This window comes from Scatophagus argus, chromosome 3 (genome assembly GCF_020382885.2).
Source record: "Scatophagus argus isolate fScaArg1 chromosome 3, fScaArg1.pri, whole genome shotgun sequence".
Lineage (NCBI taxonomy): Eukaryota > Metazoa > Chordata > Actinopteri > Scatophagidae > Scatophagus > Scatophagus argus.
Genome location: NC_058495.1, coordinates 20,222,119 through 20,249,815, shown reverse-complemented (window position 1 = coordinate 20,249,815; position 27,697 = coordinate 20,222,119). Strand labels below are relative to the sequence as shown.

General features: G+C 43.0%; 1 protein-coding gene across 2 annotated transcripts in view; it reads right to left on the bottom strand.

Annotated features, from left to right (window-relative positions):
• The window catches only part of adamts9 (ADAM metallopeptidase with thrombospondin type 1 motif, 9), a 45,011-nt gene extending 20,517 nt beyond the window's left edge, over positions 1-24,494 (bottom strand). For both annotated transcript variants that reach the window (XR_006843015.1, XM_046384569.1), the window contains exons 1-27: positions 24,363-24,494; positions 23,048-23,487; positions 22,328-22,731; positions 20,690-20,852; positions 17,884-18,221; positions 17,098-17,181; positions 16,865-16,989; positions 16,571-16,611; positions 16,338-16,443; positions 15,253-15,399; positions 14,411-14,552; positions 13,822-13,926; positions 12,648-12,793; positions 12,092-12,273; positions 11,824-11,960; positions 10,759-10,876; positions 10,476-10,571; positions 9,257-9,423; positions 8,829-8,958; positions 7,467-7,593; positions 7,158-7,368; positions 6,899-7,063; positions 5,953-6,114; positions 4,734-4,853; positions 2,741-2,848; positions 2,488-2,655; positions 412-660 (exon numbers count right to left, since the gene is read on the bottom strand). Coding sequence is in view for 1 of the 2 variants with exons in the window: in XM_046384569.1 (XP_046240525.1) it covers positions 412-660; positions 2,488-2,655; positions 2,741-2,848; positions 4,734-4,853; positions 5,953-6,114; positions 6,899-7,063; positions 7,158-7,368; positions 7,467-7,593; positions 8,829-8,958; positions 9,257-9,423; positions 10,476-10,571; positions 10,759-10,876; positions 11,824-11,960; positions 12,092-12,273; positions 12,648-12,793; positions 13,822-13,926; positions 14,411-14,552; positions 15,253-15,399; positions 16,338-16,443; positions 16,571-16,611; positions 16,865-16,989; positions 17,098-17,181; positions 17,884-18,221; positions 20,690-20,852; positions 22,328-22,731; positions 23,048-23,144 (4,038 nt within the window). In the remaining variant the exon portion in view is untranslated. The remainder of the gene's footprint in view (positions 1-411; positions 661-2,487; positions 2,656-2,740; positions 2,849-4,733; positions 4,854-5,952; positions 6,115-6,898; positions 7,064-7,157; positions 7,369-7,466; positions 7,594-8,828; positions 8,959-9,256; positions 9,424-10,475; positions 10,572-10,758; positions 10,877-11,823; positions 11,961-12,091; positions 12,274-12,647; positions 12,794-13,821; positions 13,927-14,410; positions 14,553-15,252; positions 15,400-16,337; positions 16,444-16,570; positions 16,612-16,864; positions 16,990-17,097; positions 17,182-17,883; positions 18,222-20,689; positions 20,853-22,327; positions 22,732-23,047; positions 23,488-24,362) is intronic.
• Positions 24,495-27,697: the final 3,203 nt, after the last annotated feature.

Below are 27,697 nucleotides of genomic sequence, written 5' to 3'. Positions count from 1 at the left end.
ACATATTTGTTTAATCCATCAAAGCTAACCTGCTAACCAGCTATGAGTCGTATTTAATGTACAAACACGAAAGCGGCAGAGTATTTCTCTGCTCTTTTTTTTACTACTTCAGTGCCAGAAAGAAAGTTAGTACAGTTAACTCTCTAACAGAAGAAAGCTTACATGGAATGTATGGTTGTGTGGGTGAATAGAATGGCCTTGAATGGTTGATGGTGTGAAGTTATAATGCTATGTGAAGTAGCTTCCTAATGGTAGGATCATTAAAAATAGCGATCTCAGTGCTGCCTCAGCTCAACTGCTATCTTTGTAAAATGTTCTGCAGACTTTTATTGGTTCAGCTGAGGGTTTGGTTGCATAAGATTAAGCACAATATTTCAAATTTGAGGTGTTGTGGTGTGTAGGATGCCTTACTGCGCCCCAGGGTCCAGTCCGCCATTGATGGGATTGGCTGCGGGGTAGGTTGTTCCTGCCACTGGAGTTTGGTGAGGACGGGAACGGTCGGGACTCACTGGAGCGGGACGGGCATTGAGACATAGCACAGTCCTGCTCTGTGCTAGGACGATCATCTGGGTCACACTCACTAGCATTCACTTCTTGGTCACTGAAGTTGACGCACAGCACCTGCCGCGTCGTCTTCCCCTGACCACACGTTACCGAGCACTGAAAACACACATACATATCAGGGATAAAGAAATCAGCCCCGCGTATAGATGCATATGCTCATATCCATCTAGATGCAAACAGGCATACAACCATACACACAACAACAAATCATCATTGTATGATGGAGAAAGATGGTTGATTGTTGATTCTCATTTTCAGGGCGTCGGTTGCTCATGCGGTCACTGTGAGCTTAATAAAAACAGATATTTAACCAGAATTTCTCCCATGTGAGCAGGACATTGAAATCTCCCTAGACACATGGACTGGCACCAAACAAAAACACTGCACTGAACAGTAGATCTCATAACCCCAAGGTACTTAAACCCATTTGCTGGGGGCGACTACACAGCGGCCATAGTTATGGAGCTGTTAACCCCATTTACACTTCATAAGAACCGCACCCCAAGACCTGCTGAGGGCAGAGCCAAACCAGAGCCAGCAACTAGAGCTGTGTCAACTGCATACAAATGAAATTGCGATGCCACCAAAGTGGAAAATTGACACTCCTCAGCTGGGCCTTTAGATTGATAGAAACTCTTTGACCGGGCTCATCCTTGCCGTGGTGCACTGACAGCATCCTTGACTTGGTGTTGAGCGTGCTGATGCAGTCAAATATGGCATTAAACAAAACAAATGGTCAAGGCTCTGGCTGCCCATGCAGGATATTCTTAAATGACCCGAGTATATAGCTATCTTTTTTGGAAAAGAACACAAGGCAGATCTTCTGCCAAGCACTAATGGCTCCTCACTCAGCTCTTCCATAGCAGAGTCCACTTTCTGTCTTGCATAAGGTGATCTATTATGCTTATGCAACAGCTGTCTCCTCAAAAACCTCGCCTGGGATTACACTGTCCAGAGGTTTATACTGCTCTGTCACAGTGTTATGGAGGCCATGAGTTTAGATACTGTACGAAGGTTTTACATACAATTAGTCAATGTATATGATGTAATACTAAATGAAGGAATAGCAAAATAATAACAAAACGCCCTTATGTTTGAGAGATCTGTTGCTGCAATAAAGCATTGGTAAATCTCGTGTATGTTCATGTGGGTCTGTATGTGCGGCTGGGATAGCACTGTGAAATGTTTTTTGGCCTGGGGATGAACTATTTCTTTTTGGGTGGTTGGGGGGGGTCAATGAGTGTCTTTGGCTTGTTGGTACATGTGTGTGTGTGTGTGTGTGTGTGTGTGTGTGTGTGTGTGTGTGTATGGTAACCAGACCTGCAGTCTGGCTGTACTGTATCACCGGGACTCTGATGAGAAACATCTGTAAACAAGACTGGAGCCCCTCACTGCAGCCCCTTGACTCTCCTAGCTCCAGAAACTTCATTTCACTCTCTCTCTCTCTCTCTCTCTCTCTCTCTCTCTCACACACACACACACACACACACACACATAAACTCCTTCTCTAGACTCATCCCAGCCCTCTTCCAGGCCTTGATACACACTTGCCTTCCAGCAGCCACCCTGTTTCCACATCTTTGATCACACAAACATCCACATAGCGTGTGCAGACCAGAACTGTCAGTGTAGGTGAAAAATCATGCAAAATACACTGAAATAAATAAATCTTGCAGGAACAAAAACATCTGCATAGCAATATTGATCACACACAATTGAGATTAATCAACGGTGCTGTCTCTCTGTGTAATGAGAAACAGGAGAATTCTTTTTCCAAATTTCAGCTTATTTGGAGCTATCCTCTGCATCATTGGGTGAGCTTATATAAATTTAGGTGTAGCCACTTAACGTAATTTTGAGATAATTTATGACAACTGCGTCAGATACAGCTGAATAAATGATGATGACTTGTGATTTTCTTACCACAGTCCATTCCAGCACTTTCCACTGTCCACAAGCCACTACTGAGCATACTTCTCTGGCAGGGGGTTTTGGTAGGTGGGCACAGGCCGACTCTTCTGCCACACCACCCTGATTGTCACGGCAACTCACATAGCGCATCCTTGTCCCTTTGCCACAGCTGGCACTACACTGATAATGCAGAGAAGAAGAAAGGTTAAGAAGCTGGAGACCAACAAAGAGACACACGGACTGAAGATTTAACAGAACAACCAACCTGGGTCCAGGAACCAAACCGCCACTGGGTTTTGTGGCCCTGGTGGGTGGGGACTTTGGTCCCTGGGGGAACAGGGTGGCTGCTGGGACACTGGGCCAGTTCACAGTCCTGTGGAAGGGAGGACACATTCACCCATTCATGCAGTGATTAACAAAATGAATATACTGTAACAACATCTGTCCCTGACCACAAAATACCACGAATATCAGAGATAGCTCCTTTGACATGGGACAGTCAGTAACCAACTTAAACTATATTCCTTCAGCTCTGCCTTTGAGAGTAGCTGTGTTTCCCATCAACCCTTTCCTCCCACCTTACCAAAACAACATTAACAGGGTCCCCCCCCGTCAGTTCAAACTATGGATTGTGGCAGTAAGCCACTCAGCATAAAGCCCTGATCCCTGTCATAACAGGTCATAGTGGAGTGGTATTCAGGGCTCCAATACCCATGCTGGCGTGGTTGTAAACTCCACCCCTAATCCACCCCCCCTTGTCCCTCACCTTCCGCCCTTTCCTCTTTTTTCCCCCCATGCCCTCTGGTGCCCTCTGACCCCCAGTCTCCAGGAATGAAGGCCTTAATCAGGCTGCACAGGCTGTGAGCAGGCTCCACATTCCACACGCTGCCTCCTAACGGAAGCAAATAGTCTTCACGGCAAAGCGGCTCTACACACACTTCCTGTCAGACTCACATTTTACAAGTATAAGCTAACAAAATATGTGATGCTTTCTGATTTTTTACGTGTTTATTATAAAATATATAATAGGTCCAAGCAGTGTTCATATCTGTTTAGCCTTTATCCAATCTATGGGTGGAAGTACCAAGCAAGGCATCTCTTGCCTCGACCTCTCTCTCCTCCTTGTACTCAGGCCCCCATCCTTTTATCTGTCCCTCTTTTTCTCAGCCCTGCTTGGTGGCAGGTGGTGGTGGGACTGGCGGCCTGGTGGCCCACTTCATGGCTGGCTGGTTAGAATCACAACGAGGTGGGGCGACTGCTTCAGGGTCACTGGCTCTGCTGGCCCAGGCACCGGAATTAAGAGCCACCGCGACTAAAGGGGGGCCTCATCCTGAGTCTGCATGCTCAGCCCTCTGAAATGGGTTTACGCCCCACGCTGACCAAACAAAACTCTCATTCAGCTCAAAATAGGTTTCTTTGGTGTTTCTGTGTCTCTTTGTGTATGCGGCACACTTAACAAACAGATTTGGAGAACACGAACAGCTTCACATGTAAACCAGAGAGCAATGCAGACGGAGTCATTTTTCAACTAGAGTGCTTGAAATATTAAAAAACGTTATTTGTCATTAATCTGAAGAATGGGTTGTGTGTAATATCATATTGTTCATAGTAATGCCGGTCCACTAAGGCTGAATATATAGGGATTTGCGGACTGAAACCTTGAGGCGTTGTGCATCTTGTGACATGTTCACTGTCAAAGCATCAGGTCTGAGAGCGAGTGAGACTGCATGGCTCTATATCCTGCTGAAAGTCCCAATGGCTACAACAATAAAATTAATTTTCTTTACTTCTAGAGCACATACATGTTTCTTTGTCATGATATGTTTGACTTTTATTTATAACTTCCAAGATTCCATCACCTGTATAACAAACCACAGTAACATGCAGCAGTACAAGAAGACTCTACCAACAAAAGGCAAAAATACAACAAACTTATTTCACCACCTCAAGCAGAAGCATCTGGTCAAGTGTGACGAGGGCCAAAAATTCTACAAAGGGAGCTCAGCAGCTATTGTGAGTTCTAAACCAGATGAACATACCTGTCAAAACTGAGAGATGTTTTGAAGCAATGAGCCTGGGCAAAATGAGTACATACTTACTTAAAATGACTTCTGTGAGACTTAAAGGTCTCAGTTTGAAACTCAACCATGGACCAACTTTAGCTTTCACAGCACAGAAGAGAGAAAGTAAGTTTGAGCCATTGAGAGAAGTAAAAGAGAGGGAGAAGAGAGGCAAGAAGAAAGGCTGATAATGCTTACCTGGGTGTCAGTGGGTCTAGTGGCAGCATTACATTCTGTGTCATCCATGACAGCACCATAAGAGCCGACCACACACTTCACCGCTCGCATCTGGTAGCCTGGCCCACACGAGGTAGTGCACTGGGTTCGAAGGAAGGGAGGAAAAAACAAGAGCGGTGGAGGAACATTACAGTGAGCCAAAGTGAAAATGGAGAAAGAGGTAAAGAAAGCAAACAGAAAACAGATAGTTCATGTGAGCCAGAAAGCAACCCACACACACAAACAAATAAAAAAACTGTAAACCACGCTTAGCAAATAAAAAGGTTTCCTTCACCACTCTACTCCCCCGACAAACATCCTGAGTTGTTTGAAGCAGATAAGAGCTTCAAACATTAATGTAAAATACCCTTTGCTCATATACATTGCACTCTTTCCACTGTAGCCGAGTCAGAGGGTACTACCCCATGCTCCCTTCTGCCTCACTGCCTCCAATGAAACAGGGTCAAACTAGTGTGGCGGCAACTTCAACTACCATTTGACCACGCTTCATTAAACGGCTTCAAATATACCTTAACGTGCGCACATCCTCTGATTCAGTGCACAAAAATATCTCGCATTTTTTCAGTTCTCTGCACAAACGGGGCTGAGCTTGTATATGGAGAAACACGCAGAGATTGTATACTGTATACACAATTCTATATAATTCTGCTGTATTTATTTTGGCTGGATGTGCTGTGTGTCTAAACAGTAAAGAGTAAAGGGGACAGTGTTAAATGATGGATTTAGCTCACGTGTTCTCCCTTTGGTTTACACTGGGGAGAATTCATCAGAAAAACAACAGTGATTGCCTATATGCTGTTTCCCATCAACTGGGCAGACCTCTGTATGACTTTATATGAAAGTAGCTGATCAATATACTGGAATAACTAGCCTTAAATACCTTGTTAAGAATCACCACTTAGTTTTCTGTTACATAGACTCGTATCAAACATCAGTGTGTGATAGAGCATAATACGATTCTGATATTTCATCTCATTCCGCTGTTTCACTTCTGGAATATACCGTAAATGATATAAAGTTATTATCACACATGAAGGAGGTATGCCCTGGATTTGTTACCTGTCCTTCAGTTGTATGACTGCTTTAGCATCTATTATTTTTTCATTTGTGTCACTTTTACGGTGTTAATATAACAGTACTACAGTGTTAGTTCATACTACACACTAATGTTCGCACTCACTTGTCCCCAGGGTCCGACCTGCCAAGAGGCACACTCCTGCTGTTGACACGTCTGCACCGACTCAGGTTTAGAAGAGCCGCAAAAGCGGTCGTCTAGACGGTCCTCACCAAACTGACACCATGTCTGACGGTGCTTATAGCCTTTCCCGCATGTCACAAGACACTGAAAGGAAAATATTTCAGGGTTTATGGATAGCATATTACATGAGCACTGGTTGCTCCCATCCATTGAGCCTACTGGAATTCCAGTTCATGACAGAAGACCACTTGGTGCTGTGGAAAGCAGGATATGCAGATTACAAAACAGCTAGCGGTTGGAAGGGACCAAAAGACAGGGCAAGAGTGTTTATTTATGTGTGAGTACAGTGCATATGTATACAGTGTAGTGTAGGTGTTTGTATTTAGCAGCACCACATGGGAGATCTGAAATATTCCTGGAATGTAGCCCAGAGCTTTGCAAGAACCTCGCTCTACAATGTGTAAACTGTATAGCGGTTAAGTACGATCTCGCTCTGCAATCTCTGATTTCCCAACGCTCACTATAGTGCAAGGAGGGGAGTAACCCTCCAAAAGCTGAGACACGCACAGTCAACACTGGGATTTTATATTTGACCCAGATCACTGCTGGCTTAAAACTACAGTATTCATACTGGAGTCTGTTTCTCTTTACACTGACTAAACCCAGCTAAACAAACACTGGGAAGTCTTCCTCACAGATAAATGTGTATATGCAAGTTTTATGTAACTGTATGGCTTCACAGAAGCTCTTAAATGACATAATCATCATTCCTCTCTTCCTTTTTCCTATGTGCGTAGTTGGAAATGAAAGAAAAAACATTTTAATGTGGTGTATATTCTATCAACTTCTCAATCTATCCACCTCCTTTAAAAGGAACTCTTTATGTGGCAAGTAAATATTGGACAATTACAATTGGAGTTCAACTGACCTCGGACCAGTCACCAGTCTTCCATTGTGGACAGAGGAATTCATTGCAGGGTTGGACGGTCAGCTTGTCCCTTTGACTGCATTTGCTTTCATCACCGCCAGCCTCGGCTGCCTTTCGACACACTGCCCCTCTACGGCGAGTGCCCCCACCACAGCTCTTGGAGCACTGCAGTACCAACGTTTGAACGTCAGCAAGTGTAAACACAAATATACAACCCCAGACAAACGCAAATCAAACATACATCCCGCAACAATCTTACCTCTGACCAAGGTGAGTACTCCCAGCCTCCCGGGTTACAGTCCCCATGGCAACCTTCCTTATCATCAGGTTTGTGCTGACCACTACAGTAGCGGTCATCAACCTTCTGGGTCTTGCCATCTGTACGACTGATTTTGGCACAGTATATTTCCAGGGTGCGATATCCCAGGCCGCACTGGGCTGTGCACTCACTCTTACGAGCCACATGCCACCTACATCAACGGTGACAGAACAAATCCTTGTCAAAATTAAGAAAATTGATGACCGGTTCCTGTAGGTACTTATGGTTGGCTAAACTGGTAACACAAACCTGAGTTCGCATTCAGTGTTGCAGGGCTCAGTGATAACAGCAGGTCTAGCTGTACCGTGACACCTCTGGTCTGAGACCACCACCCTGTCTGATTCTCTGCTGCAGAGAATCTTCCGCTTACGCTCTCCTATGAAGACACAATGACACAAGTTTGGACGACAGGCTCAGTTCAGTTCAATTTCTTTATATTGTGCCAAGTCACAGCCAAAGTTATCTCTTGACACTTTACAATTAGAGCAGTTCTAGACCAAACTCTTTAATTTAATTTATAGCACAGAGACCCAACATTCCCTCACGAGCAGGCATTTGGCCACAGAAGTGAGAAAAAACTTCCTTTTAGAAGGCAGAAACCCGGGAGCAGACACTGGCTCTATGTGGGCGGTCACCTACCTTGACTGGGTGGGTTGGTAAATTTGAAAAATCAAAAAGCTCTATATTAAAAAAAAAAGAAGATATGTTGTGCTTCTGAATAATGACACTGCATTTCGCTCCCTTTGTATGTTCTTATATTTGATCGGAAGACACAGTATGTAAAAATCCATGACTAGAGTTGCAATCTGTGGTTTCATAATCTCATCCTTGAATGAAACTCCAGTACCTTCCCCTGATTGACCTCAGCTTCTGTAAGATCCTATAAGTATCTGTCTGAGTCGACGCAACATCTTGCTCATAGATCATATACACCATCATAAGGTAACAGTGAATACCAGCAGCAACGTGTACGTTTCACCTGGGCTCTTGTGCTGACGTCCACGCCCTGAATCACAGTGCAGCAACTGTGCAGTAGGAGAGAGATTTAAACCGCATGTGGCTGCAGGAATTAGATTCTCTATCAGTACCTCATGCTACCAAGTTTTACAGCACAGTGCTATGAAAGCTCAGTGTGCCTGAGACTGCCAGAAAAGCCCTATAAATCAGAAAATCAAAAGCTGATGGACATTAAATGTTAGCTGTTTATCCTGCTGTGTGAACTCACTGGTCTCTCTTTGGAGAGTAGTGTCAAAATATGAGACAAAGAAATTCTCAGAAAAAGTGTTTGAGTCACAACATGCAAGAGGTTTTCAAGTTTACCTGCAATCCGCCTCTGCATGTCCACTAAGTCTGACAAGTCCAGAATCATGCCAAAGGGGATAATCTTCCACAGCATACTGTGATGTCTAACTGCATCATTCGTTCCAACCCTATATGTCTAGCATGATCCTTTTAAGTTTAGCCAGACCATCCTCTTTTTGCCTATGCCTCTGCTTTAGTGGTTCCCACGACTCCTCTCTCCGTGCCATCTCACCTTTACTTTCACCACAACATTTATCATCGACCACTCCCCTCACCTCCCTGTGCCAACCCTTTGTGTCTCCCCCTCACCTTGGCACAGACGGTTGCACTCCTGCCAGGGCCCATAGGCATCCCAGAAGAACTGCTGAGGTTTGTCCTCGATGGGGATGTTAAAGGAATACCTGACATTTGGGTTGTAAAGATTCCCCACAGACAGCACCTGGGAAAATGCAAGCAATGTGATATTCTTTATAATACAGTAAGTTTATGGGTTTTCTTTTTTTTTTATCATCAATGGTTTGTCCACATCTTCCAGAATAAAAAGTAAACGCCTCTGGAGGCCCATAGAATTTAAGATCTTGCACTGAAAATATTTCATCTTATAAGTTTGAATTATGCTTCTTTAAGTTACAGGACTTATCTTTAAACTTCATGAGCTATCTTATTAGTTTCGCACTTGCCACTGCACCAGTCTAGTTTTGCATCTCCTGCATGACATCATGATAATGACAGTTTACCTGGACAATGATCTCCTCCTCAATGCGGTCAGTGCAGTTGATCCTCTCAATGACATGGTCAGAGCCACTGTACTCGATGACGGCATTTCCTATTTTTATTTCCCTTTTGAACATGCTAACCACAAACTCTCCATTAAGCAGGAACTCTCCACGGCTGTTTGATATGGCTGCAGGGAGACAGAAAACAACATTCATTCACTCACTGAGCTTGAGCCCACTGACACAGAGAGCCAGACTGAGTGGTACATGATGTAACATCAAACTATCTTGGCATAACTGGGGGACAACAACTGGAGAAATGTGAAATTTTGTGAAAATTATGGGCAAAGAAAAAAAAACTTGTTTTTGCAACATTCTGGCTAATGTTTTCATTTACAGTAAGGCACAGGCAGCAGGCAGCAGTAAAGCCTTATTGGGGTAAAATAATCCTCTGTTCCTGGAGAAGTCCCATCCAGGGGCGTCCTGTTCTGTTCAACCGCCAGTCTGCTGCACTCATTCACTCTAATGCGATTATGGAGCTAATTTCCTGCCTTTACTTTCCTCGCCATTTCACACGTTACACTAATATGACTGTGGAGAGCGGCCCTCATTCTGGCAAAATCGTCTCCACTTTGGGCCCCTAATCACTCAATACACCAATACACATAAATAAACACACATATATACTAACATAAAGGGTGACAACTGAAAAAAAAAATGCGTTCAGAAGTTGACAAGGTGGCATAAAACACACACGCGTGGAGAATAAAGGAATAACAGCAGGAATATGCAGACATATACAGACTATACATGCAGAAACACACTTGACGACCTTGATGGAATTGTAGCCCGAGGACTATCTGAGCTCAAGTAAGCATGCTCGTGCCAACAAGACATGTACACTAATAGCTGACAAAGCAGACATATCCCCAGTGACAGACAGGCATATGGTACAGAAAACACACACACACACACACACACCCAAGAGATACAAATGCTTATTAACCAACTGACCTTGATGGAATGGCACCCACAGGCCCAGTTCTGGCTCATTAACATGTTAGCATGCACACTGTATGCCAACGCCTTAGGTTTAAAGTAAATGACTGTACACTAAAAGCTGAACGGCGTCAGTCACACAGACAAACAGGCAGAGACAAAATGTGCAGGCCAGAGTAGACGCTCTCAACAACACATTGCTTCAGAAATTGTTGCAAACATAAACTGTTGGATGTCTTACCGAGGTAGTTGTCATCCTCCGGTTTCCCTGAGTAGCTGTGTTGACGCACATCTATATTTGTAGCACCACTGGGTATTCGAACTACTTCATTATAGCCTGTAATGGGTTTAGAACATTAGTATATTGAGCTCTGTGCGTACACTAACAAATGAGCTTCTCTCTCTGTGCTCTTTATTCTGAAGTAAGCACATGTAAACACGCGTTCACGCAATATAACAGGAGCTGCTGTAGTTTATACTTGCTGAAAGTAAATGACAGTGTAATAAAAGAGGCTGCAGCTCACCATAGCGGACGATGTTGAAGGTTCCTGCCACAGTTTTGCAGGAGGAGTTGTCGCCTCCACACACGCCGCACTTATCCCTCCTGGCTTTAGAGTTCAAGACATGGTCACAGCCTGCTTGCTGCTCAGAAAGGAGGCAGAACAGAGGGATAAATAAAATATAAAAAATGTACATGGCATGGGTAATACAAACAGAAGTGATAGGAAAGGGACAAAAAGAGGGAAGGCAGAAGGGAAGTTCCAAAAACAAGAGAGAAGAGAGTTTGGAGGAGGAATAATGTGCATATAAGAATGTGACAGTATGAAAAATGCACTGGTAAATAAAAAAAAAAGAGTAAAAACTGAAAAGTCAGACTGACTTTTCTAAATGAAATAAGAGGATTCAGCCAACAATCTTTAATTACAGTTACTTGGAAACAACTTATATTAACATGTCTTCTACTTGGCTTTTACTTGTTTATTTCTTGATGAAATACTGATCATGAAAGAAATAATAAAACCCAGTGACCCTTAAAATAGTTGGATAGAACTTATGGAGTTGTAGCCATATTCCTGACAACCATCTGAAATACATTTCCTTAAAAAAACACATGCAGGAAATAACTTGAACTGTTCTGCTTGTAATCGGTTGTTACAAGAGCCTTTTTTTGATTTTCTATAACGGATGAAGAGCTTAGCTTTATTACCACAGCATGGATTGAAATCCACTTAACATGGCCAGGAAGGCAACTTACTGGACCACAACCTAACAAAAACGCTGTGTGTGGTTTTCGAGTGTACACACAGCAACCCACTGTTTCTTTCAAGAAGAATATTGATGTGTATGGGATGTTAGTAATCAGGCTTTCAAACTAAAACTCCATCTGTCACAGGTTTGAAGCTATAAACACAGTCTGGTTTGGCAAAAGATTTAAACACTTTTTAAAAATATTTGTGGTAAACATATAGAAATGATTATATCTGCTCCACCAATGGAAGCTATTAGTCATTATAGCTGAATTAGCCGAACTCATGAATTTGAACTACACAGCTGAGTGTTGTTAGCTTAGTAAGAGTTAGGAACCTCACCCTGCACAGGCCCTGGACACAGATATCGTTGGTATCGGGTCCGCACGGCGTGCCATCAATGACCCTGTCCCTGAGCTGATAGTAGGCCGTGCTGCCTGCCACCCTGCAGAACAGCTTACATCTGTCCTTCATCAGGACTAACAGAGAAGGGAGGACAGAGACAAAATCTTAATAGCAATGGATGTCAATGTCAAGTTTGTATTGTGTCAAGTGAAACAGGGTTGACAAAAGCAAGCGGGAAGCCAGCGAGTAAAAAAAGGATTCTCACTTCCGCTGTATTTGGGCACCCAGCGAACATTAGGAGGTAGACCGTTGATGTTGAAGTGCCTGCCATCGAAAGCCGCACACTGTTCCTCCCTGAAGTCTTTCTTCTGCTTGGAGCAGGGCTCAGAGTTACAGGAACGAAACTTCATTCGGCGACCCACACAATACATTCCTCCATTCCTGGGCCTGGAAGCAAGATTGAGGAAGTGAATGGACCAATTTAATGGTCTATCTATCATCTATTTAATCATCTATCCACAATCAAACACTAACAGTATGTCACTGGCAAAGTATTCAGTTTCAAACTCATTCAATTCATGACCCATTAAATTTTATATCTGTGTCTTAAACCAGGATGAAAGACAACGCTGACAACACTTTTCTTTAAACGCCACGAAAGAACCCTGTGAGATCTGCCATCAGGCCGCCTGTCTTGATGAACAGTAGTTATGGAAAGAATTCCCTTGAGGAGGCTTCATCTATGGAACAGTGACTTTGGCAGCTAAGATGGAGACAAGGTCCACTAAGCATGCATGACTACAAAGAGAGAGACTGCTCACACGGGTCGGTTGCATTCGCGCACCGCGATCTTGATGCCCCCGCCGCATGTCCTGGAACAGGTACCAAAAGGACTCCAAACTCCCCATGCCCCCTCCACAGGTGTGGCATCATGCTCTTTGGCTATACACAGCCCGTGTTTGCAGTGCTGCAATGAGAGAGAAACAGAAAAGACAGAAGTCAGATGAATGAAGAGAGCGAGAATGGGAGCAGATGGAGAGAACGAAGTGAGTGAGGGAAAGAAAAATAAGGGTAAAGGAACAGACAGAGTGAACAGATGAAATCCTATCCACGGAACTGGCAACACATCTATCTGCTCTCTCGCACTTTGATGTTAATCTGGGAAAAATTATACGCTGAAGCAAACGGAAAAAAGAGGGACCAAAAAAGACCTGGGTCTGGCTGGACAGAAGACAAGGAAAAAGTCACGCACAGAGACAATAAATTTATCTCAGCTCATAACGAGAGGATAATCTTACACTGTTCAATGAAGAAACTCTGGTTTAGTGTGGTGCACACTGGCATGGCATGGGAGGAGAGGTTGGTGTAAACATGAAAAGGTTTCAACATGTGTGTGTATCTGTGCGTCTTTGGAATTATGTGGCTTTCATGTTCTTTCAGTCTTAGTGGCAGGAAACGAGGGCTTAGCGAGAAAGTCCTAATTAAAAGCTAAACGAAGACAGTTGTGTATAAGCCTCCATCGTTGACAACTTCACGCCACCTACTTACATGGCAGCCATGTTCAGTTACTGAAGTTTATATACGTTTCAATGGTGAGTTGACTCTGGACAAGTGTTTGAAAACTTGTTTTCTTTTGTCATTTTTCTGGATTAAAAACGCCTGTGAACAATTTCACAGTCATGAGTCACTGGAAAAGTTGTGAGATCAGAACAAGGAACTACGGTGAGGATTTTCAGATCATTACAAACCCATATGAGCATTAAACCCTCATGTAATGAAAATGTGGCAATCCTATGGAGTATTAAAAAAAAAACTTCACACGTTAATCTCATATTTTTTGCATTAAGAAAATGCACTTCAATTTCGTACTTCTTGCTCCTGACACTTTTGGTTAATGTAAAAGGAAAAGTCTTATCCCTTTACTTTTGACTCTCTGGTGCTCCTCCGACAGCACCTCGCTCTGAGCATTTATCTTCATTTCTGCATGACACTTACCTTTCCAGGGGAGCAGTCAGTGCCATCTGCCCACGGCATGTGCTGGGTCCTACAGCCCCGCTGGGCCCCCTCGGGACTGGTGCACCATAGCCTCCGACACTGGGTCTGAAAAATGCACATACAAACACGCAGAGCTGAGTCTGAGATGACAGAAAAAAGGTTGGACAACCGAAACAAAATATAACATCACTTAAAAATATATCAAATAACTTCACTGGAGACAACTCTGTTAGCATATGGACACCCACAGGCAGAGATCCAATTTACCACACATTATAAAACAGTATGTGACTCCATACAATATGTCTGCTGTATCATTTGTGTTTCTGTGTTTCTACAGGCTTTCTGTCTGAAATATACAGTAGCTAGATGGTTTGATGTGAGGATTCTACCTTTCCTCATTTTCATTTTTAAGAAGTTTAAACAACTAAATTTATAGGTTTAGAGATATCCTAACATACTCATCATCACTATGTGACTTTAAAGGCCTAAACTTCAGCTGGGAACCTCTGCTCGTAACACAAGCGAGACCCTGAGAGACCTACATATGCGACATGACAGTTTAGACTCTCACGTTGACTCCACTTACCATATAAGGGCACACCTGCGTTCCTGGTCCAAATATCAATTCACACTGTTTATTGACATTGTATATCCGTCCAGGCAGCTGCTGCGAGAGACTGTATGGCCTAGAAACAGGCTCGTCAAGCAAGCATTCACCATATCCCGTGCTATTAAGAAATAAAAATAAAATGACTTAAAGAAAAAAACGGAAAAACAAGAGACACAAACAGACAGAAAACACACTCAGTACTGCCGGAGAGGTCATTTTTCCATACATATATAGAACCTCTGTTGTACACACACACTGCTCAGTGTCTGTCTTGACAGATTTCTGTTTATATTTCGTCAGCTATATAGAGTAAGTGCTAGTGACCTCAGGATTTGGGGGGTGAAGGGAGAACTTTGGAGAGCTGGATGCATGGAAAAAGGGGTTTTGGATAGTTGCCAGACACTATCCCATTTACTTTGTCCTACAGTAGCCCTTCCCTGGTCTTTCTCTGTGAACTGAGGAGCATTTGCATGAGAAGAGACTACAGGCCGCAATGGTCCTGAGAAATGATGACAGTTTATTTGCATTTAGCCTAAAAATGTTGCAGTTGCTGCCAAAAGTGGTAAAAGCTTTTTACGGCATGTTTATACAGTATAGCTACATTACACACACGTGAGTGTGTGTTTTAGGAAATCTTTTGGTATATTTTTTATAAGTACATCATCTTTAAATAATATTCCAGAGCTGTAAAATAAAAACGTGCAACTCTTTTTCCCTGACATTACTGAGCTGCATATCCTATGTCACTGCAGGCTGTTTTGAGTTCGGAATATTTCTCCTTAACAATAGAAAAACATCAAGAAACCAGTGCAACATACTCGAGGAACTCTGTGATGTACTTCCTGCTACACTTGGACCACATCCAAGGGTTTGTGTTGTAATTAAGTGTGGGAGCCATCACATGCTGCTGAATCTTAACTCCATCCTCTTTACACTTGTTACTGTCGTCATGAGGCATGTTGAACCTAACAGAGAAAACAGAAGTTAGGTTAAGGCATCATAAAAATGTGTGTCATTAACAAGAGAAATGTGAAGGATTGATATTTTTCCTTTCCTATTCTCGGAATAATTCTGTTGGTTGTTGTGTATGTCATCAGATGCATAGCTGTGTGAGCCCGCTGTTTGGCTGAGAGAAATGTAACAAAAGCCAGTTCTACGGTGAAAAACGCTTTATGTTGGTTCTGGCCGGGACTTCAAAGCTTTAATATGTCATTGTTTCTAATCCAGCATGGACTCCAATTGAAAAATAGTTGCTGTGCATTTCATTTGTTGAGCCACATGTTTGGCCACATGTTTCAAATCTGAACATTCATTCGATGTTTTCCCTGTCGCTGCAGTATTGACTTTGGGAAACCTATCTGATGTTACAGTTGAAAATAATGTAGTGTCTTTATGTTTCCTGCCACTGAGGAGCTTGGAAAAATCTAGCAGAATATAAGATTACATTAAAAGTCAGAGGACTCAGAGGCCTTCCCTGAACTGGTCAGCTCCCCACCTGACAGGTACCATATAACACTGAGCTATGGGCTTAAGCAGGCATCAAGCATGTTGTCACCACCTGATGCGGATAAACATGGAATTGAACAATCCCACCTTTTGTTTAGTGGTTAAACAGAGCATTTGTTAGAAGTGATGGGGGTCGTTACAGCCGGTAGCAGTCTCCACTGAAATCAAAAACACACCCCAGCACCAGAAAATACTCGGAAAATGAAAAGTAATGTAGTGATGTTGTATTGTCCAAATATGCTAGAAATTTTCATCCCCATCTGCTGGTAAAGCATGTATGGATTCCTAGAAAGACTTCTAAGGTTGCGCCGATGTCTCATTGGAGCCAAAAGCTTCGCTTGTTAGGAGTGATGACAGTAGTTGAAGTAAACAATCAGTGTAAACATGCTGTGCTTACACATGGCCAAGTTCATGGGCGATGGTGAATGCAGTGCTGAGTCCATTGTCCTCGCTGATGCTGCAGCTCCTGTATGGATCACACACTGTACCCAACTCTGCAAGTCCTTAAAGACAAAAAAAACCAGGCTCAGTTCAGTTTACAAGTCGTAGCATCATCGTGATCATACCATCATTAACATGAGTGAAATACAGTACAAGTTAGTACGTCTGTTTAAAAACAAATCCACTCACCTAAGGTGTCACATTTATCCCTTGCTCTGCAGATGTCCTGCCTGTGGTGAGGAGACACATAATGGGTCACGGTTAATGGAACTGTACAAAAGAAACACACTTCCCCAACCTTCAGGGGATCCTCCTTGTTTAGGTTAATTTTCAGTAGTTCCAGTCATCAGGCATCTGGAACCTGTTTGATCAATGCCTTTGATGGAATCGAGCAAGTATAACATTACATGGCTCGTGGCATTTGGTACAAAATCCTCTTCAAAATACTCTATGCAGCTTGATAACTTGACATTTCTCTTGCACCTGGTGATTAGGATGGCAGTGTCATGATGGGAATGGTGGTTATCATCCAGGATGTTCTGGCTCTGCTGCCAAATACAGAAGTTCTTTAAAGTGGTCTGTGCATTAAAAGAAATGACTGGACCATCCTGAGAAACACACAAAGAGATATGAATATACAATATCAAAGATATGATCTCACTGGTAAGCGTGTGCACAAAAGGTATGGAAATGAAAACAAATTTAGCAGCTCTTACCTGCTCATTGTTTATTATGACTAACTTTACAATCACAATGTTAATCAGGTTGCCAATACTGGGGTCCTTGTAGATAGAAGATACCTAAATGAAGGAAAGAAAACACGAACTCAAACCTCAAAATGAAAACACTGTGAAATAAAGGCTAGTGTTAATACTGGAATCAACGTGTTGAAGTGGTTTCATTCACTTAACGCAGCAGAAATGTGACACATTACATTAACTGGTAACTTATCATTGGATCACCTTTCTGAGGTTTCAGGGAAGTACCAGGGAATTTGGTTGATTGGAAGATCAAGTTGATAATGGCCTGATCACCCGTGGAGAAGGCAGCCTTTGCCAAGATCAGAATATAGGTCATCTAAGCCTCCCCCTGAGGACTGTCGGCCCCTGGCGCCTCCAGAAGCTGGTATTTGAAGTGGCCAAGAGTATGTGGTCTATGTGACATACCTGAGCTTATTTTTAACATTCATCAAAGCTGTCAGGCAGGCTCTACCTCAAGCTGCCCTCTCTTCCCCCTGGCCGTTTGAAAGTAGTGTTTACCCCTGCCCTAGGCTGCCCTTTTCCCTCCCACAGTCCTCCTCCAAAGGTTGGCCGACCAACTTGAAGCACGAACAGCACAGCAGAACAGGTACATACATTTAGTGCTCAAATACGCACGTGTAGCTGCTTTCTGTCCACGTATGTACGCAAAATACAGACACAAAAAAACATCTCGATCTCCCAGCCAGCCAACAACCATTTGCTACTAGCAGCGATTAAGTCTTTAGACAGAACAGGACTTACTATTGACATTAATGTGAGTATGTAGTGCTGTAGGTTGCTGCCATGATGCTCCACCATTTTACTGTCGGCCACCAGCATGACTTCAACAAAGCGCGGGTAGGAAAGGAAGCGCTTTGATCTCCTGTGAGGTCCTGAGTCACCGCTGCTATCATTTGATGCTCTCGTGCTGGCACTGACGCTCTCTGATCTGAGCAAGGCATCGCTGGCCAGGCTGGCACTCAGCGACTCCAAGTCTTTGAATATACCAGTTCTGGCCACAGGGTCTGCATTGGACACGGTGGTCACCCCAGTCACGGGTCTTCTCTTAGGCTTGTGTCTCTTATGTCTGTGTTTGTGTCCTAGAGAGAGAAAAGTCAGAAATGGTGCATGTATAAATACACAACGATGGACGGATGATGGGGCATACATTCAGGCAAAGAATAAATTAATTGACGTTTGTCAGGACAGTACGTTTACAACCAAGCCAAAGTTGCGGTTTGTGTCTTGAAAGGTAGAGAAACATAAACAAGTGGGCATTGTTAAAAAATGTTGCTGCCTCTTACTTTTTTGTTTATTGTTGCTCAATGAGTGGGTTCACAAATGAACAGTGCCTGGAATGCCTTTAATTTCTCTCTCCCTCTTCTCTCAGAAGAGGGGAGTGAGGAGGGCAAAGAGTTCAGGCTAGGTAAACCTGGCACCAAGCCATAAAAAAATAGAGAACAAACTGAGGTGGACACACCAAAAGACGGCAGTCAAACAGCTTCTCAACACTGAGAGGAATTAAGTCTGGTTTTAATTGTGACACGCAGACAAAACTGCTGAATGACCGTCTTTTTTTTGTTTTCTCATCATGTGCAGATCAAAATCTCTGGACCACCAGCAATGCATCCCCACCGCAATAAGAGTGAGCCTCACTACAGCACATTAGTAGATCACACATTAGTTTGCATGATTCATGACTTGGATAAAAAAAAATAAGAATTACTTTTCTTTAAAACCTGCAACTTAACAATGGAACTTTATACAGAGATAATCCTTTTGGCCAAAAGGGCTCTGAGTCAACTTCACGTTGACACTCACATACAGTATTACAGAATAAGCCAAAAGAGAAACATACACACACTCACACAAAATGCAAAGAATGAGAGCACACACAAATGTTTACATACACAGTTAAACCAAACATCTACAGAGAGATGTCCAGCAGACAAAGAGAACACATTTCCACATTTATTTTCATATGTTTGATTATTTGACAGTTTCAAGTTGGCATGACTTTGCTATAATAGAATTTACACTGTGTGCTCATGGCAGTGGGTCTACCCAGCTCTCTTATCAAAGAGGCAGAGGAAGTGTAAGAGTCAACAGGAAGTTCAGCCAGTAAACTGAGATGGGTGAACTTCCAAATGATTTTTTCCTGTGTGAGAGTAGGAAAGCTCACTCACTACTGTGCTGCACCCGTAGGCACTGTGCAGGCAAAGACATGATATGTGAGTCCTTATGTATGGGTATGTGTGTATATACACACACACATATATACACATATATGTCAATGCAAAGCATATTTAACCGAGTTGAAAAATATTCCACTTGAGCAAAAAAGTGGAAAAAGCCACATGTTTTGGGGACTTTGCAGAGCATTACGTGGGAAGGACCGAGCGGAGCAGAGGGACAGAGCTGCTGCTCAGCTGCTGAGGGCTGTGAAGCTCTGGAGGAGACAGCTGTTCTCAACTTGTTTACAGCGGCAAGTCACAGTGTAATAGACTAGCGTAGTTAATCTCTCTTCGTCCTTGTTGACTGCTGATTGGAGGGGGAGTCTATTCCATCAATGAAGAGAAGACAGGGAAAAAGAAGACACTGGAGGCAACTAACTAGATCTTTGCTGGATGACGAGTTTGTCAGGGCGACACGCACACCCTCAGTACCTGCTATCACCTAATACATTAGAGTTAATGTACATTATGGTATTATGGCTTGTAGGGAACAAAAACAAATGCTCTGTACTGTATTAAAAGAGAAAAACTGTTGTTTGTTGAGCCTCATTCCATGTCATCACATATCGACACTCTGGGAACTTTGGTTGCGTGATGCATGGCATCAGAGGTCTCTTAAATTTATGTAATATCTTATACTGATATTTTATATTTTCATTATATATTTTATAATGAGTTATTACTATGAGTTATATATAGTTATTCTGTGATTGCGCAACAAAAAAATCCAGTTCTGCAGAGTCATTTTCTTTGTTTTAATTTTTGTTTTTTAAAATCTGTCACAATATCCAGACACACACAACTCAGACACATTTGCTTGTTTTAACCAGATAAGCTTCATATTATTCTGCAATATCATGCTACAGTTACTGTAATAGCTCAGTAAGCTCAGTTATGATTACACAATCGGTTCCTGTTAGACCTGATAGCAAAGACTTTGGTGGTAATGCAGTGTTTACACCTGCTTAGGTTTGTGGAAACCAATTTAAAGGTCACATAATGTATGCAGGTGGTTCATGGTGTGAAAACATTTGCAAGCACATGAACCAGCCGCATACACTGTTTGTAACACTGTTTTTTTACAGGCAGCATTGTGCTAGTTAAGGAGAAAGAGCAGACTGTGTAAGAGCTGATTGGAGCAGATATCCAAGTCAACGGGAGGTCTGAATCAACTGTGTCTGCATGTACAGTAGTTGTGCAAGTTTGTAGTTGCAAGCATATGTGCAGAGGCACTAAGGCTGCATCTACATACAACTGTGTCGTTGTGTGTGTATCTGCGACACCTCCTATGTGTAAATTGCATACATGCTTACATATCAAATAATGCACCATACCTGAAGTGTCACAAGCGGAGTTCTCCCCAGATGCGTGTTTTTTGGGTGCACTCTTCCTGTATACAACATGAGGTTTCGTGTGTTCCTCTTCATACTGTTCTCCTTGATAGCTGTGTAGCGGTTCCACAAAATACTCCCCTTCTGGAGACCTGAAAGTGCCAAGCTGGATAGCAGAAAAAATGCATAGCAGTTTGGCATCCATCCATACCACTCTAATGCAATGTATGTTTGACTTAAATATTTATAGCATGCAAAAGTGGACTGTGGCTCATTTACTATTCATTAGAGAAAATAAACAATGTTGGGACCTGAGGGCTTTCATAAAAGGGTGAAATAAGAGAATTTGCATGCATGTAAGAAAAGTCCCAAGGCAGGAGTGAAAGGATAACAGTGAGATCCGTGATGCCTATCAGTACAGTGAGACTGTATGATCTTGGCAGGAGTGCCGAAACCCATGTGCTATGTACTTCACTTGGTTAGTGAGGTCTGAGTTGGAGGTCTATGATGTTCCCGATAAGGTGCATGCCAGCCTAAGCACATTTCACTTACTCTTTGGCTGTAGAGAACAGTCATAGGGTTGGGGTGGCTTATATGAATTTGGAAAACTTTCTTTACTTTACTTGACTTTATGAAAAGTCATATACATGATGACAAGACAAAAAATTACAGTTAGAAAAAAATAAAACTCCTGTGTAAAATTTTGCAAGGAGGGGGGACTACTCTTCAGCAAGTTTCCCAGCTAGAAAACAAGTGTCACTTTATTTCCCGATGCACAGAAATAAAATGAAATTGCAGTCACTAGCAGTATTGCCTGTTTTAGAAAAAATGTGCCCTCAGAGGTTTTGAATAAATAATAAGTTATGCTCCATAAATGTCAGCTCAACTCCCTAAAGCTCACGGAGCATTTTTCGTTAAATTTATATCTTTTGGGAATAAACTGACCCCTTAGTCAGATCTGTCTACTAACTGTGGTCCTTATGTGCAAAATCCGAGTGCTTTTGCGCCGCTTCAAAACACATGCTTCAGCAAGCCTGGGAGTGAGACCAGTTTGTGATGACGTCAGTAGCACCCGTACTCCCGCTGCACTAGCGTGCGTAAGACGTCACCCACAATCGGGAGAGCAGAGAGAGGGGCATGGAAGAGTAAGTATAGTGTTCAATGAACTTGACGAGGGGTTATGGACTGTCGCAAGTCAGAGCACTGCTAGATTTTGACAGTAATTTAGTCCCTGGAAGCCCGCAACGAAAGGATCATACTACACATCAAAACTTCAACAAGTCATGTAGTCAAAACTCACCTCCAGCATCTCTTAATTGGGACCAAATTATTGATATTTTTTTCTTTTTCCAGGGAAATGAGCAGTCTTTTTTTTATTCCTTTCCAACTACAAACACGCTTAAAAGTGCAGTAATGTATGATTAAGTCGGTTACGTGCAAGATCAATACAAAAAAAACAGGTTGTGCGCAAATTCTTAATTGAAAAGTTCAAAATTGAAATTATTGGAGGCAATAATGAGGCAGCATTTCATCTTCTTGTATAAGCAATGATGGCCCTTAAATTCCTATGGTAGAAAAGTAAAAAAGCCAGCCGTAAAATCATCACATAAACAGTGAGTCTAAGCGTGCGTAAAAACTCACCAGTCCTGAGCACAAACTGATGACCGCGGCATGTTCTGCTTGTGCATTTACATGTCCCTTATAAAAGCAGTGCCTTAACTCCGTGTCCTCCTCCTCCTCCTCCTCTACCTCCCCATCTGTTGCAAAATCCGTTATGTTATCTCCTCGCGGTACTCCAAGTACTGTCACAGTGTAAAGAGGTGCGATAAATCCCGAATCCAGCGTGAGGTTGAGGTGATAATTCTGTCCGAAAGCAGAAATCCTGTAGTGGATATCTGGCGAGGCCCAGTGATCCGTACTGTTGCCGATGCTCTCGTCTAAACTTCGTCTTTTCCTCTTGAAGTGCACACTGGTTGGAAACTTTTCACCCGCTTCATTCACTCGCACCGGTGTAACAATCTCATAAGCGTCGATCTCCTCTTTTACTGGGGAATAAAGAATGAAGAATAAGAAAGCAATTAGAGATTAAGTTGCAGCCCAATAGCATCAGTTCAAATCAAAGAGTCCAGACTGGTTAATCGATATGTTATGATTTACACATACATCTATTTAAAAAAAACCCCAAACAAACAGTTGCTGTACAGCAGTGCTACGGATAGTCAGTGAGTAAACTTTAGGTACTAGAAAGCGCTGCAACTCATGTGCTTGGCTGAATTCAAAACTCATTCATTCTCAGCCCTCCGTTTCAGAAAATAACCCCACAAGTTAAAAATGGGAGGCTGTCAGAGCAGCATACTTTACCTGTGTTTGAATTGAAAAGAAATGTCCCCGTAGATGCGACTACATTCAAAAAATCAGGGAATAGTAGTAACCCCAAGCCCCAGAAGAGCACATGCATGATTGTCCACGTTCAGAGGAGAGCGGCAGCCTGTAGTCCTGTAGTAATACTGTATTCCTCTGGTCACTCCCGGCTTTCCGCCTCCGGTCCGCCTGCCACATCCAATTTTATTATCCTCGACTCTTGAGTAGATGGTCTCTGGCCGGTGAAGTACACTGCTGGGACGTGAGCGCTTCGCGGATTCCCTGGCGAACATGCATACTGCAGACAGGGGTGGGCTGCTCAAACAGTCAACTGCGATGGGCTCCGCTGCAAGTCTGTGGACCAGATTTCTCCCCAGCTAGGGGCGGGATCAGCCAGGCAAGGTACACTGGTGCTCCAATAAAGCCACTCCCGTCATATGCTGTAGTGACAAGAGTGCTCATATAAGTCCACTTTGGATTGTGTGAGTGACCCAGCATTGACTGGGTTGTTCACAAGTCTCTTCTGGCTGATGTATTCAATTTTAAGTTAGCACCAGCCTATCGAGGATCCACACTCAGGCCCCCCAGCGACCTTACGGGGGCCAGATTAAGTTACTTTATTAAGTGCATGTTTTTCATGGGAAGATTCAATTGTAAATTTGCACATTTGACATATTCAAGTAGTTTCAAGTAGTAGTGTTTCAGAGGGGTGGGCAGGGCAGTCGCAGTGTGCATGACAGTTTGGTGACCATGACAGTGAGGTGGGGCCCATATAGGAAATGCCTGCCCCGGGGCCACGAACGAGATAATCTGGGCAAGGCTGTATACTTAAAAGTCCATGGGATCCGAGTGACAAAATGCAAACAGGCAAGCAGTGTAGTCATATACAGCAGTGGTTTGAGTGTTTAAGTGCGTGCTGAAGAAGGTATTGTGCAGGGATAATGGTGACGGGTTTATGAGCTATAGCCTCCTCGGCAGAACAATGCAACAGGCTGTATAGAAGCCTTTGTAGGTGCCTTTGTTAAGTAGAGGATCAAAGAGAGGGCTATCCAGCCTGTCTCCTGCACCATTCATGCAAACACCTCCCCTCTCTATTCGCACACACATACAAACAGAACACACAAGTTATTCTTAGCTTTTTTCCAACAGATTTTTAATAATTTGAATTAACTCATTGTCTATCATATTGCTATATATTCGCCAATAAGCAACAGGACCGAAACAATAGAAATATGTTGGACGTATCATAGTAACAGTGCTGCCATTTCAAAGTAATAATATTCAGTATAAAAGGCACAAGTGAAATATGACTTACCTGATAGGAGTTATGTCTTAGATTATTAGGCCTTTTTCATTATGGCAGACATTAGATTTGTCAATGCAGGAAAAACACAAGTGCAACTTGACTATTCATGACTATTCCATTCAAGTGCCCCAGTAAGCCGGTCTAGTGAGCGTCCATGAATGATTCCTGGGCCCTGCAACTGTCACACTCAAATGGAATGCAGCCATTAGTTAATGTGATTAATTACACCTGTGCTTAATTCCTCCCATGAAATGCTAGCTAAAACTATCCTGATTATTTGAGTGCTAGTTTAGTTAGACAGGATTGTGCCTTGATTTCGGATCACGAAGGGAAATCATCGCGATCAACAGAATTCAGCTCAGTTGGCCTCTGCAGCCTGAACATGGCTGGACACCTGTCTAGGAAGTGGCATAGAGGCCAGTTTGATGACAGGGTTTAGAGTTTGGAGATGATTTACTGAGACTGCGAATAACTCCGACTCTAACCATGTTAGTAGCAGGAAGGGACCAAAAAGAGGTGAAGCAGAAGAGAAGCAAGAGATAGTCTAAAAATACATACATATTCTTTTGAGAATTGTCTGGAAAATTGTGTCAGTCATCTCTAGAAGAGATATCCCTGAAACTGAAACTGATTTCTTACCCAAAATCTTTTGAAAGCAGAATTTTGTGCAGTGCATAAGCATCACTAGCATCTCTGTCCTGAGCTGTACTCAACTGGCCTCCATGTTGTCACTCCGTTCAGAGCCACATCACTGCAGGCATCTGCGCATGGTTCCCGCCCCACAAGACCTTATGTGGTGATAAACACTAACAGCTGGCACATGACTTTACAGTTCACTTGTTGTGTGCAATCAACACACCGCCATTAAGGAGACTAAGTTGGACTTGCAGGTGCATACCAAAAACAAAAGCCTCATATGAAATGCCTGTGGTATCCAGAAATATAAAGAGAGAATGATGTTTACCCACAGGATTCTTACTGAGTGAAAACAGGCCAAAAAAACTCTGTCGCCTCTGTCATTATGGTCATTACAAGTGCAGGCCCGTGGTGTTTCAAAGAGTCAGAATGATTTTTCAGAGAGAACATCATTTCAATAAATTTCACACCAACTCTTATAATCATGACTTTTGCTGCTCACAAAACCAACATCAGAAACTAAACAGCCCTGGGCCACCCTGCACTTTGCACCAATTAGTACTTATTTTCTTGTATGATGGAACTCATTAGGTATGATCTTAGGAGTCGCTGAAATGTTAGCATTTGAAATCAGTAGTTAAAGTGAATTATACACCCATGAGGTTCTCAGAACAGCCCACGCATTCATTTTTAAGAACTACCAAATCTGCTAACCTTTGCACAGGAGCTGCTTTTCTTCTTATTTCCTACAGGGTACAATCTAAAACATCAACATGAGCAGCTGTAGGTCACATACCCCTTTAAATACAGCCTTTCATTCACAATAAGTCCCTTTTCCCAGAACTCTCCATAAAACATTTTTTACAACGCAGGGGTCGCAGATAAGTGAAAACAGTTGGAAAAAAATGCCCTTAGGCAGAGTTTTGATGTACAGCAATTAAAACTTTAAGTGGACCATTTACTCTTTAATGTGTTGTCGTAGTCACTGGATAGTCGTTATTGACACCCTTCATTTCAAACTAAGAATAACTATTTCAAGTTTCTCAGTGAATGGCCATTTGACTCCAGCAGGTCAGTGCCGACATGTGGTGATGAGAATGCTTTTAAAAAGGGACTCCTCTGCCTTTAACTCCAACGTGAGGCCACCATCTACACTGAACTGACCTTTTTCCACGTTTCTCAATGGAGCAGTCACTACAGTTGTGGGTGTGTGCATGTGTGTGTTCTCGGTGTGGCCATTGAGGTCATCAGAGTCACTCTTCCTGAGTTGTGCGCAGGCAGCATCATTCAGAGCAGCTATCAGCAGTGTAAACTTCACTTCCCTTCCAGATCAGATAATAGGCCGCTAGGGAGCGGAAGGCTTGAATGAAGTAGCCAAGCCTGGCCTGGGATTTCAAAGAGATACTTTAATTGTGGAGCTTTCAGACTCTTGTTTTACTCTGCCTCTCCCTCAGCCCCCACCCCAGCACACTTTCTTGGCCCGGTGAACTTGTCTTCGTTACAAGGCAACAGACAGTCTGCTGGAACGTGAGCTGGATAATGTACAGACAACTTAGCCACTTGAGGTCTATTGTAACTGTGGTTCTGTACAACACAAAATGATGAGAAAGTGACGGAAAGGAAAAATTAATGAACTGAAGTGTAAAGTAAAAGCAATACTTAACTGAGAAAATAAATTGCATTTTAATACACACTAACAGCATGACAATGCTAACATGCTAAATAGAACTGTCATTGCACATCATGCAAAATTAGGGCTGCTGCTCCTCATCAGTGCAATAAAAAAACCTCAGAAAACATCCACATCTGATAACATAGGCTCTAAAACAAGTTTAACAAAGATAACAGACTAATTTTCCATGAGAATGGGAGTTTAGTAAGTATAAATGTGACTATTGCACTAGAAAGGCAATCGTCATATTGCACATGAATGGTCATTCAGTGCTTGCTGGAGTTCAGTGTGCTTATGTCCCAGAGAAATACACAGTTTTTAAGTCTGGTGGTTCAAGCTTTGATGCTCCTGCAGCGCCTGCCAGATGGTAACAGGTCAAACAGGTGGTGTCCAGGATGAGAAGATTCCTTCAGAATGTTTTTGGCTCTGCAGAGGCTGCGGGAGCTGCTGATGCCTTCCAGAGAGGAGAGAGGACAGCTGATGACGTTCTGTACAGTGCTGACGACCCTCTGAAGAGTTCTCCTGTATGGTGCTGATGAGCCAGCGTACTGCACTAAGATACAGTATGCCAGTACACTCTCAGTTGAGGAGCAGTAGAAGGTACGAGCAGCTTTTTTCATCTCTCCTGAGCTCTCTAAAGAAGTGTCGTCCCTGCTGTGCCTTCTTGACAACCACGGTGGTGTTTGAAGCCCTCAGGTCCCCAGAGAGGTGAGTTCCCAGGAATTTAAAGGTCTGAACCCTTTCCACACACACAGTCCCTGTTGATGTAGAATGGGGCAGGGTAGGCTCCGTGCTTCATGAAGTCAACAATGAGTTCCTTTGATTTTGTAATGTTTGGTGTTAGGCTGATCACCACACCATCAGTTTATAGACCTCGTCTCTGCGGGCCGACTTGTCTCCTCCTGTGACAAGTCGAACCACAGTGGTGTCGTGGGTGAATTAGCTATGGTTAGTTAGGTAAGTTGGAGAGCAGTCATAGAGCTGCAGAGTGAGAATGTGGGTGCCAGTGGTTGCTGCAGGCAGTGTATCATTGTTC